This window comes from Jatropha curcas, chromosome 9 (assembly GCF_041381405.1).
Source record: "Jatropha curcas cultivar XTBG-Jc1 chromosome 9, XTBG_Jcur_1.0, whole genome shotgun sequence".
Taxonomy (NCBI): Eukaryota; Viridiplantae; Streptophyta; class Magnoliopsida; order Malpighiales; family Euphorbiaceae; genus Jatropha; species Jatropha curcas.
Genome location: NC_143159.1, coordinates 7,171,556 through 7,183,745, shown reverse-complemented (window position 1 = coordinate 7,183,745; position 12,190 = coordinate 7,171,556). Strand labels below are relative to the sequence as shown.

Below are 12,190 nucleotides of genomic sequence, written 5' to 3'. Positions count from 1 at the left end.
ATTCGATTAATTATATATAGTAACCAAATCAAAACCCAAAACCAAATGATTTTATATACTCAAACCAATCGGTAATCAAATTTTTAAAAGAATTATTTGAATCCAACCGAATTGAATCGATTTGATTCGATTCGATTCTCGGTTAGAGACCGAGAATTGATGACCCCTAACCACTCAGCCTACTACCGTTAAAAAAACCGAAATTCAATTAATGCAATCTGAAGGAAAATGTAGATGGGAGGGATACAAAGAATGGAGTGTTTGTTACTTCAAAAATAATCAAATTAAGATGATAATTTGGGACCACCCATCCTACTTTCATGAGAGGAATGAGCAGTAGAAGGAGAAAAATGGACCTATATATATGTGTATACATTCCTAGAAATTCTTGGAAGAACAGAACAGGAGGATAAGAAGACAAAAGCCATGGAACCTGCAGAACCTAAAACGCTTGGAAGCTCTCTTATAGTGCCTAGCGTGCAGGAGCTAGCAAAAGAACCATTGACAGATCTCCCGCCTCGATATTTGCGACCTGATATAGGTTCTCCAATCATATCTAGCATCCAGGTTCCAGTGATTGACATGTCAAAGTTATTTTCTCAAGAATTCATGGATATTGAGCTCGATAAGTTCCACCATGCATGCAAAGACTGGGGTTTCTTCCAGGTAATTAAAAATTTTATTATATTATATTATCTATGTTTAATTTCTAAATTACTACTACCAGAAAGATAATCGATATGTTTTGCAGCTGATAAATCATGGAGTGAGCAGTTCATTAGTGGAAAAATTGAAGGTGGAAATTCAAGAGTTCTTCAATCTCCCAATGGATGAGAAGAAAAAATATTGGCAAGTACCAGGAGAAATGGAAGGATTTGGACAGGCTTTTGTTGTGTCTGAGGAGCAAAAGCTTGATTGGGGAGATATATTCTACATGGTCACTCTCCCACCTAATATGAGGAAACCTCATTTGTTCCCAAAGCTCCCTCTCCCATTCAGGTGTCTCTCTCTTTCTCTCTCACACAAATTCTGAAATACCTTAAAAGTTTCGGATTGCAAAAAGCTTATTTAAGTGAAAGCTTAATTAACAAAAAGGAATAAAGAAAATATCTGAGCTAATTTAGTCGGTTTCATAAAGATCTGTGTTTGTATGCAGAGAAACTTTGGAAGCTTATTCAGCAGAAACAAAAAATCTTTCCATGAAAATCCTCTACTTCATGGCACAAGCTCTGGGAATGAAACCTGAAGAAATAAAAGAACTATTTGAAGAAGGATTGCAGCAAATGAGAATGAATTACTATCCTCCATGCCCACAACCAGAGCTAGCTATGGGTCTCAACTCACACTCTGATCCAAATGGCCTTACGGTCCTCCTTCAGGTTAATGAAGTGGAAGGGTTACAGATAAAGAAAGATGGCAAGTGGGTTTCTGTTAAACCTCTCCCAAAAGCATTTATCATCAATATTGGTGATATGGTAGAGGTAATAATAAATAAAATGGCCTCAAAGATTTACAAAAAGAAAGTTAATTGATCTTGGCCTAAGCAAGTTTTGATTTATTGTTGTTATTATTCTTTAATCTCTGTAGATTTTTACTAACGGAATCTACAGAAGTATTGAGCATAGAGCAGCTGTAAACTCAGTTAAAGAGAGAATTTCCATTGCTACTTTTTATAGTGCTAAGCTAGATGGAGAAATGGGTCCAGCACCAAGCCTTGTTACCCAAGAGAGGCCTGCTTTATTTAGGAAATTTGGTGTTGAAGATTACATGAAGGGATTTTTTTCAAAAGAACTCGTCGGAAAATCATTCATTGATGAAACGAGAATTCAAAATGAAGAAGCTAAAAACAACTGATAGATTGATGCCTATTTTAGTTTAATAATAACCAAATCATATTGAAAAACAATAAATAAATTATGTTATTCTGCGTTTTTCCTCTTTCTTTTTCCTTTCTTTCTCAATTGAAGTATCTTGTTCTGTTCAGTATAAGAAATGTGAGGTTATCTGATTCCTCATCAGCAGTTTCACAATACATATAGTGAAAAAAAAATAAATGGATTATGTTATTATGTGCTGTTTCATTTTCTCTTTTTCCTTTCTTTATCAGTTGAAGTATCTTACTACGTTCTGCTCATGTGAGGTTATTTCTGCTTACTCATCATGCAGTTTCACAATATATAGATATTTATATATATATATATATATATATATATATATATATACAATCTTTCACTTTGTCCATTCTCTTTGGTGGACGGATAGCGCTGGCTTTCACTTTGTCCATTCTCTTTGGAGGACGGATAGCGCTGGAGCAAGTGTTCAACATCCGGTCCAGCAAGACTGGTGCATCTGGATTCTTCGTGGGTATCTGAGCAGCAATCTCAACCGGAGAAAGCCACAATCCATCATTTGTGGCTGTGGTGACGATGTTAATAATGTTAAGTTCAACGGCTGATTTTAGAACCATCGGAAGAACTGCAGCATTTCTGAGTTAGACTAATATTATAATATTTGTCACACAACAAAAAGATCGTATCATATTAATAAAACTTGTTTAAATTAGAGAAACAAGAATTTAATATGAATCAAGTTACATCTAATTCGTGTTAAAATATAACAATTTCTGCATATAGTAAGTCGTTTGAGAGTAGTTTTTTTTTTCATAAATATTTGTCACTTTATAAATATTAAGAAATAATTAAAGAACTTTTTCCATTTTACCATTATACATATTAAACATATTATAATTTTCTAAAACTATCTTTAATCAAATTAATCATGGCACGCTAAGACCGTAGTCTAGTAATACATACATTTACGACGTGATAATAAAATTCAGGTTCGAATCTCTCTCCCAATATTTTAAAAAAAAAAAATCAAATTAATGATGTGAGATAAAGGTTATCTTAACCAAATTAATCAACATGTTATTTTAGTTTAGTTGTAAAATAATGGTATGACATATTACTAAAATAATTGTTTTTCATTCTGACTTTAAAAAATAAGATAAGTTTTTGGGAGAACAAAAATAAAGTGAATTTGTTTATAAAGTGAACAAATTTAATGGGAAAAAAAAAATTGTATGGAAAAATTTAGCAGTAGGGCTGGGCAGGGAGTTAAGCACAAGGCCATTTACTTTTCCAGGCGCCTTCCAAGCTCGACCTCCGCGGGATCGAGAGGTTCTTTCGACCTCCCGTGGGATCGAACATTGCGGCTACTACAGCCGCTGAACCCAACGTCTGCGGGATCGAACAGTTATTTCAACCTCCCTTCCGATCAAACATTGCAGCTACTACAACGGGTGAACCCAAGGACGATAGGTTAGTGAAAAAATTTTACTCTATTCATTCCAGTTTAATAATAAACATTTTAACTTTTCCACTTTAAGATTAGTTAAAATTTATTAAGATAAATTCCACACGTCCTAATCATAAAAATTTTAAAACTATTAAGCAACAGTCTTAAGCACTATTTTAAATATCTATTTCTTTTTTTCTTGAAAGAACAATTTCAATCTGAACAATATCATACAGACCCTAAAAGATAAATGTATGTACATCAAGTGCCATGAGATACAGCTATGGCTTCACCAGACTATTCAATCATCCCAGAAAAATGATCTGAAAAGACAACTAAAGAGAGAGGAGGACATCAAACTCAGGTCAATGGAACAATAAACACTCTCACAGAGAGAGAGAGAGAGAGAGAGAGAGAGAATAATAAAGAAAAAATAGATAACAAATGTAAAAACATCCTTTCACTTTCACTATAAACATGTTAGGACAGTTTATCCATTTTACAACATCGCTGAGAAACATCAGCCTCTGCTAATGCCTTCAAAAATAAGTAATATATTCAGTTGAAACTCCTGCAGAATATGGAGCACCCATTGTTGTCCAAATGATTGCTCCCAGCAAACAGATCTAATGATTCCCTGATCCTTAAACTAATGTCATGTGTTTGGAATTGCCAACTAGCAAATATACAAGCCGTCAGAATCTTGCCTTGCACTGAATCATGCATCCAAATGTCAGCAAAAATTTTACAGCCTAACAAAAGATTAGTCATCCATACTGTGGCAAAAACAAAAATCTTGGCGACAGTTCCTTGTACAACATCAAAATCTTTTTTTTTTTTCTCGACAAAAACCAATGAATTTTTTATTCTTCTTCCCTCCTGAAATGTCATGTATTTCTAATGCCAGGCATTTTTTCTTCAAAATTTAGAGCTGCTTTTACAAGCATTTCCATTGGTTCCCTATCTTTATCTGATTCCTGATCACAGTTCACATCCAGTTTCTTCCCAAGATTCTCACATGCACTTCTGCCCATTTCGTCTTTCCTTTTCATTCTATTTCCTTGTTTCTCATATGCCTTCTTTACCCTGCGTATTTCCTTGATTTTCACATCACATTGTCTGCAGAACCACTTCCCTCTTGGCACAGAAGTGCGTGGTGGATTCAAACAATACAGGTGAAATGCATGATCACAACCATCACATAAAACAATCTGATGATCATCTCTATCAAGAAGGCAAACTCTACATAGACAAGAAGAGCAATACCAACGAGGACCATAGGATTTTAAAAGGTTAGTGGTCAGGCACCTCACATGGTAATACTTGTAAGGGCATCCATTGTGCTCACATATCTTCACCTTTTCACCATTTTCCACCTCACTTCCACATATTTTACAGACACATGAGCTCTTATTACCCACTGGCGGTTGACGAAAATCATCCCTAGAGCAATTTGAAGTCTCTTCAAACTTGCTGAATGTTCTTTCAATTGTTGCATATTTCATTTCATCATCAGTGTCATTACATAGGGCCCTGGGGGCATTCAGCCTCTTGCACACCACACAATTCTCATGAGGAGATCCCATTCCTACTGCAGTGCAGCTTGCACAGTACCAACTTTTTAGTGGAATCTCTTTGACAGCAGGTTGAATACAGGATACATGGTACATTTCCTCACATGAATCACATACTAAACAATCCCTCCCATCTGCTTTGCCCCCACAATGCCGGCATGTGCAGAATTGCTCCAATTTACCATGAAAATAAGATTCTGGGTTGCGGAACTGCTCCATAGCCAAGAAATTCAAATATTTCTCAGAACTAACCAACCAGTCTAACAAAAAATCTAAACATAATTACTACAAATATTCACCTCTACTGATTTGTATAATTCAGTAGTAACATAGATTACTAATGCCATTATGATAAAGCTAAATGACAGTATAATACAATCTAAGATGCTACATCATGGTTTCATCTTCAGAAACGATTTACTTTAGTTCATCAGAAGAATCTACAACAAAATCTATAATGTAATTTTAAAATGATGAAAATTCATATGATGTGATAATTTTATTAAGCAAAATTGTATGTTGCCTGACCACCCAGCAAAAATTGTACATGGTCTGACCATCGCACACCCTCCCACAAGCCAAATTTCCAGTCTGATAAAAAACTATCTGCAAGTTGGGTATATTACCTGTTCATTAAAGCAAGTCAAAGACAAATCTGAGAGACTCTTTCCAAGAGACATCAACTCAAGACCAATTCCTTGAAACTTTCTCCATACCTGAAAAGATAAATTATTTTTCCAAATTATTGCTGCAATAAATAGATATTGACATATCTTCATATAACAAGTGTCACCCTCAGCAAACATGAAAGCACGTAATTGTGGAGTAATTTTGAAATTTCTTAGAAATATGCTTTGATATTTGATTTCATATAACTATGCGTGACAATAACAAATTAAATTGTGATCACTACATTATATATGACAAACTAATTGACATATATTACAATTAACAATACACAAGTTCTATTATTTATTAAAATGTAATCAATTAAGGGAAAAATTAATATTTAGGCATCAAACTTGGTTTTCAGGACCCCCGATATGCCTGGAAAACGTATGATAATAAAATTGTTTTGTACATACGTTTGTCAAAAAAAGTGAAGGTGATAATGTGGCTAGTGATACAAGGGGAGAAAAACAAAGAAATAAAAAGGCCTGCAAATTGATTCAACTGTGAAATGGCATGCAGTGATGAGATAAGTACTACAAGTGAGATGCTCTGCAAAGAAAGGCCAAGAGATAAACATTTTGCAGGCACATCAGCATCTAAAATATATCTAAAATACAAACTCAAACACATAAGGTGCACATTAACACCATAATATACCCTTCAGAGTTTGAAAAACATGTCAGTGCATCAGTACATCTTCATAACAATAAAAATGAACACATTCCAGCATCTATTTAAACACAAAGCAAAATCATACAAGCCACGTAACTAACAGACGAAGTTCTAACTTTATAGAAGAAGCACAATAGCACATTGCACAAATTACCCGTTGAATATCTGTACAAAAAAGAAAAGGTGAGCGCTCATAAACTCCATCTTTCATCCTTATGTTTATGAGGCTTAAGCTTATAAGGTTGTCAGCCTTCACTTCTTGGAAATTTTCGCAGAGTAGCTTACACAATAAGGTGAAATTTTCAGAAAGTAAAATGTTAACTAAAGCATGTCGGCACATCTCAGTGACAGGACGATGAGATTCATCCGAAGTTTCATTAGATGTGAAATCCACAAGTCCTTTGGCTGTACAGTGAGTTCCATTAGGCATCCACCCTGCTTGGGAGTAGCACTTGTGTTTATCTTTGTCAAAAGTATCAGATTCCTACAAAAACAACAAAAAAATTGGACCAACAATACAAAGAAATTAAAAACGAACAGCAATCAAGACATAATATCATTGTGAGACATGCCATTTGGCAACAGCACAAACCTTAACTGTCATCTTAAGTGCATCTTGGATGCACCCCTGTATACCACCCTGTTCATCATTTAATGACTCACAAATGCGTTCAAGAAAAAAATTTCTGAACTGCTTGTGTGAAAGATCATTTGGACCATCCAAGGAAGCATGATCCTTAAGAGGACAATCTGGCGGCTCTTTTGTGGTCTACAAGAAACCACAGATAGCTAGGTTAAAAAAATTATAAATATTTTAAACTTTTAAGGACCAAAACTAGAGAAATCAAGCGAAAGGAGGAAAAGACAAGTTGTACAAAAGATAAACTTTCATAAATCATATAGACAAACTCCATGGTGTTCCTCTCTCTTCCGTTTTTTTTTTTTTTTTTTTTTTTTTTTTGGGGGGGGGGGGGGGGGGGGGGGGACCTTAAACAAATAATGGATATATTACAGTTAAATTACAATATTTTGCTCCATTTCAAATCTCCAACAATTTAGGGATGGATCTAAAGTACGGGGTAAGGTATAATAAGACCAACCATATGTCTTCCTATTAGCCTTCATTAAATAAATCCCACTAGAAAACTTTTAATGATAGCCATAGTGTAGAGTCTCTGATCAATTATTGATCCAGTAGCAGGAAGTTAGTTGCCATCTGAACTTCGGAAGTTTTATCACCTTCTTTCCCTCTTTCTTTTTCTTTCCCCTTGACTAATAATAGTTTTGTCACCTAGATAGCCACTAATTCAGAATTTGTAAAATCCATATCATATAGCACTAATAGGCCTCTATAACCTCTATTTGGTTACCAAGAATGAAGAGTGGGAATAGGAATAGAGGTTTATACCGTAGCCAGTTTCTAGAATCAAAAACAAGTAATCAAGGTCCATTCACTCCATCTCTTACGTTCTATGTAACCAAACACCCAAGGAATGAGAGTTTGATTCCCATTCCTAGTCTTTTATTCCCGATGACCAAGCCGCAGCTACACCTTTATACTCATAAAGATGCATATCATACAAAAACTGCAAATAAAGCATCTTCAGAAAATCATATATAAGCAGACAACAAGTATGCCTTATTCTGATCTTTCTTTGTCCATGTTAGCAAAATTTTTATTACTTGGGGCATGTTAATCAGACTATCAAAATTATAGGCAAATTTAAATAAGCTTACCCCGGGTCACAGTTTAGCTCAGTCTGTAAGAACAACTGTGGAAAAAGGAGTAAAACTCACGAAACACATCTCATTTTAGAGATAAGAAAAATGAAAAAATTAAAGAATAGATCTTGTCGAACAAAATCAACCATTTAACAAATCATCCATGTGACAAATCATCCGTTTAAAAGTAAGCAGGTCAATAATGTGATTCAGCTACACAAAAGGAGCAAACAGCTGTTCTCCATGGGAATACCAGCTACCTTTGTTTTTCTTGTGTATGGCCATATAGTGAAACACAATGGAGACTTTTATTTAAGGTTTGTGTGAACTATGAAGTTGAGCCACAGTCCTCTAAGAATTTCTAAGAGTCTTAACATAACCTTCAAATCAAAATTTGTCTTTCATGTTATTTCCCAGTAGAAGTCTTAACCCTTCCCTTTATTAACAACTACTGATTAAAATTATTCTCTTAAGAGTTTTGAAAACACAAATGCATGCCAAGTGTGTTATAGCACATTTTTCTTCTTCTAAAATCGGTTATATATAGAACCATTACTCTTCCAAGAAAAATCTTTTGTTAATCAGGCCCAAAACTGTATCCCTTCAGTGCAGTTCAAAATCTTCAAATATCCTTGGTATACCTAAAAACCTTTCAAGACCATATACAATCCCATCAGTTCGTGTTTTCAGATACCAAAGCCTACAGTTAGTTAACCGGCCAAAGAAACTTTGAATCCCCAGATCTCCTCACCATTCCAAAATATCTGCAACCCCATTTTTTTATTTCTAGCTAATTGCACCATCAAATTACAACTTGCCCTTCGTACTAAAGTAATTATAGATCACAAAATTTTGCCTATATCCACCATATTAGTCATCCCATAGAGAGAGAGAGAGAGAGAGAGAGAGAGAGAGAGTTAAATTCCACTACATTTACAAAAATGCAATAATCTGAAGTTACTGTTCTGGCACCAAACAGCCATTCATTTGCCAAACATCAATGTAATCAACCCAAGTTTAGTTGCCAGACCATTTAATTGAAGCTCCTAAGTCCCTGATTTCCAAGCCCCAACCCACCGTTAAGAATCTAGAATGGTTTACCAGGTCTGCCTTAAGTCAACATGATTCTTTGGAAATGTGAATTTATGAGAAAAATAAAATACGAATATCTTCTAAGTTTTATTAGAAAGTAGATGATCCTGTAGCCTAATTAAAAATTCATGTAAAATATTTTAGAGTATGACAAACAAAAAAAAAAAAAAAAAAAACCAAGGGGATACCCCTGAATCTTTATGTCCAGACAAGGGCTATTAGTGCATTTTGCTCCACAGAAATCTGAACAGCATATAAAGTATGAAGTGTCAGTGAAGGGCTTCAGAAACATAAGGTGAGGCACCTTCATCTTGGCACACGTGGGTTTCAAAAGGCAAATGCCTACTTTTTGGGCACAAGACGCGTAAAAAGCACGCTTCTAAATAGATATGGTAAAAAGCAAAGAGAAGTAAGGTAGTAGGACTAGTTTCATTTCAACGAATGCTACTCTCATCTTAAAATCTCTTTAGTTTATTCTCCATGTGACATCCTTGACCTCTCTCAACCATTTCATTTATCATCTTAACCTTCTCAGCCATCTAATTTATTTCCTCAACTTTTTATTCTCCTATTCCTCTCTTTTCCCTCTCTTCTCTTTTTCCATTCTCCTTTTCCTTTCCTGAAATTTTCAAATTTCCCTTAATCAGCAAGGTCTGTCAAATGAACACCATAATACTTCCACAAAAGAATAGAAACCTGCATAGAATTATTCTGGTCAAGAAATTCCAAGCTTTTCTTATATGGTGGAGGCATTAAGGCTAAATTTTGATCATATCTGTTTAAGATTATTTTGCTCAATCACTTTGCAAGTTATTAACAGAAGGTTTATGAAATTTAACAGCCCCAGTGGGATCTGAACATACATCCTTTTAGCAATAAAGTGATGTTCTCCCATTTAAGCTAACTTATTCACTACTATATCTCTTTAACCCTTGCTATGACGATGTGTTACAAATATTTTTTCATAGACATTACGATTCATTTTATTTTAAAGATGTATACCTAACTTCAGTCACACGCATGCCTTACCTTGTGTCTAACTGCCTGGGCTTCAAGTGCCCTTGGAGCTTTAGGGTTCCAATGCTGTTTAACAACATTCCAATCCTGTTTAACAACATTGGATCTGCCAATGCTGCAGCAGGAAATAAAACTAGCCTTGCCTAACTAAGAACAATCTGTTTTGGCTTGGACCATAAGATCTTCCAGCCAACAATAAAGAAAGTAGAGAATGCCCAGTCAGATTTTCTCTGTAGTACCACTTATAACCCAATATTTTACTTATACTTCCAAGATACTATTGCATAGAAACAGAATATCCTCAAAATGAATTAATATAAGAGAAAAATAACAGCAAATTCATTTTATCAATTGATTCATACAAAAAACAAACTTACACATAAGATGTCAAAGATAAATGGGTAGAGATTACCTCATCTGCCAATTTACTAGCAGCTTCCATTGAACCTCTCCCATCCTCTTGACCTTTACTTTCTGAACTCGACTTTATGTGCTTCCGCCTCTTGTAAGTTCGAAAACCCTCAATGGGCCCGGAGCCACCATTACCGCTATCATTGCCAATCCTATTTCCAAAACCAGTATTCACTGCTTCACTTTTCAAGTACTGAACTCCCTCACATGTGCTTTCACCAATGCTTGTTCCCTCACCACTGCCCATCTCTTTAAGTGACAAAGAAAATCTAAGAAAACGAGCAACCCTAATTCAAAGATTCTCAGCCCCAAATTAGGGTTTCACTGTGACAACAATTTCAATGAATCAAAATTCAAGTAAACTGCCATTTAGACAGAGCAATATATCAATAAAACTACTATGAATTAGTAATATTTTCATTAAATAAAGCTTAGACGGAATGAATTTTCAGTGAGTTAAGCAAGAAAACACGACAAAGGAAAAGAACATTGAATAAAACGAGTCTTTGCCTCTAATCTCTACTGGTGCTTTGGCTTCTCAAGTAAAATTAAGTCAAATTCATGCACGAGACTTCAGCAACTGAGCATTTGTTTATTATAGACCACAGAGGAATTTTAGATTAAAGGCTCAAAAAAGTTTGGTTTCACTTTTTTTTTTTCTTTTCTTTCTTTCACATTTTCTCGTTTACCAAACAGAATAACAAAAACAACAAATAATAAATAGAAAAAATCAAAAGAAATAACAAAAGAGAGAAATCAAGCTTACCCAAGTAGAGATTTTTATCCCTTGAAACTCAAACCCTAAAATCTGAGAAGCGTGGTTGGCTTGTTTGACAGAGGACTTGGCTTGCAAGTTGCAGGTCTTATCCGTGTAGTTTTTAAATTTTTTGAACAGACTCTTTCAGTTTTTGCTCGTTATCCTTGTTTTTCTATTGTACATTTACGTTTTTCTCTGGTTCTTTTATTTGTTAGTGGGTCGGATCTGGTGGTGAAAAACCGGGTGGTGTTAGGAACAGCCGGTTTTGACTGACACGTGGCGGTTTTCTTACTGGTCCCTGAGAGTCAGACTTTTGAGTCCCCCATATTGCCCGCCCAAGCTCAGTGGATGTTGTCTTTTGTTTTGGGTTAATTAGGCCATCTACGTGAGTCATCTATTTGGTTGATGGGAAAGTAGGAGAAAATAAAAGAAAATGGGAGATCTTGTGATCTTGGGCTTATTGTTCTGTTCTCCTTGAGATTTTCTTTTTTGTTGGATTAATTTTTCGGAATCTTAGTTTCGTCTTCATATCTTTGTTTTAGCTTAACTTAGCAATCAAATTTCAAATTGATTGAGAAGCGAAGAAATTGAGTTCATGAAATCTTGGAGCTGATCCTTTCGGGATTGACATGGCAAGCATCGACTCAACAGCCTGTGCTGATGAGATTAAGACGAGAGCATGCTCCACGCTCGCATAGCTTAGAAGAGGTTTTGTTTCTCTTCCTCCCAATTTGAAGTTAGCTTCAGCTTAATTTTTAAAGCGTAGAACAAGTCTAAGCTTTGTTGATGATAATTTAATTCTTTTCTATTTGAATGAATTGTTACTTTGTTCTTAATTCTTATCAAACCATACCAAATCAACAACCAATTTATGATTTAGTCATTTCAAATTAATTAGTTTGTTTGATGAAAAATCTCAATTCGTCCAAGGTTTCTCATTATCAACACACGTGAACTTTATAATTTCAGAAAAATA

General features: G+C 35.0%; 2 protein-coding genes across 3 annotated transcripts; one reads left to right on the top strand and one right to left on the bottom strand.

Moving 5' to 3' along the window:
* The first annotated feature begins 380 nt into the window (after positions 1-380).
* LOC105639011 (protein SRG1) lies at positions 381-2,081 on the top strand. Its single transcript, XM_012222948.3, has 4 exons — positions 381-666; positions 752-999; positions 1,157-1,481; positions 1,588-2,081. Exons 1-4 carry the CDS (start codon positions 427-429, stop codon positions 1,852-1,854), a joined length of 1,080 nt encoding a protein of 359 aa, XP_012078338.1. The 5' UTR covers positions 381-426; the 3' UTR covers positions 1,855-2,081.
* A 1,636-nt stretch (positions 2,082-3,717) lies between these two features.
* LOC105639010 (RING/FYVE/PHD-type zinc finger family protein) lies at positions 3,718-11,400 on the bottom strand. Of its 2 annotated transcripts, XM_012222947.4 has the most exons (6): positions 11,224-11,399; positions 10,459-10,781; positions 6,808-6,984; positions 6,370-6,699; positions 5,498-5,587; positions 3,718-5,081 (listed from the first exon to the last, which is right to left on the bottom strand). In XM_012222947.4, the coding sequence occupies exons 2-6, from the start codon at positions 10,702-10,704 to the stop codon at positions 4,185-4,187; spliced, it is 1,740 nt and encodes a 579-aa protein (XP_012078337.1). In that variant the 5' UTR covers positions 10,705-10,781; positions 11,224-11,399; the 3' UTR covers positions 3,718-4,184. The 2 variants fall into 2 exon arrangements, with proteins under 2 accessions (XP_012078337.1, XP_089582151.1); XM_089726025.1 differs by lacking the exon at positions 6,808-6,984 and having other exon boundaries at positions 11,224-11,400.
* Positions 11,401-12,190: the final 790 nt, after the last annotated feature.

What these genes read in the sequence shown, in the direction of transcription:
- LOC105639010 (XM_012222947.4), bottom strand. Translation starts at nt 10,704, where the DNA reads ATGGGCAGTGGTGAGGGAACAAGCATTGGTGAAAGCACATGTGAGGGA. An exon ending in CTAGTAAATTGGCAGATGAG is followed by an intron (nt 6,985 to 10,458) that starts GTAATCTCTACC and finishes GGTTTCTTGTAG; the next exon opens with ACCACAAAAGAGCCGCCAGA. An exon ending in TTTGTACAGATATTCAACGG is followed by an intron (nt 5,588 to 6,369) that starts GTAATTTGTGCA and finishes TTATCTTTTCAG; the next exon opens with GTATGGAGAAAGTTTCAAGG.
- LOC105639011 (XM_012222948.3), top strand. Translation starts at nt 427, where the DNA reads ATGGAACCTGCAGAACCTAAAACGCTTGGAAGCTCTCTTATAGTGCCT. An exon ending in AAGACTGGGGTTTCTTCCAG is followed by an intron (nt 667 to 751) that starts GTAATTAAAAAT and finishes TATGTTTTGCAG; the next exon opens with CTGATAAATCATGGAGTGAG. An exon ending in AAGCTCCCTCTCCCATTCAG is followed by an intron (nt 1,000 to 1,156) that starts GTGTCTCTCTCT and finishes GTTTGTATGCAG; the next exon opens with AGAAACTTTGGAAGCTTATT.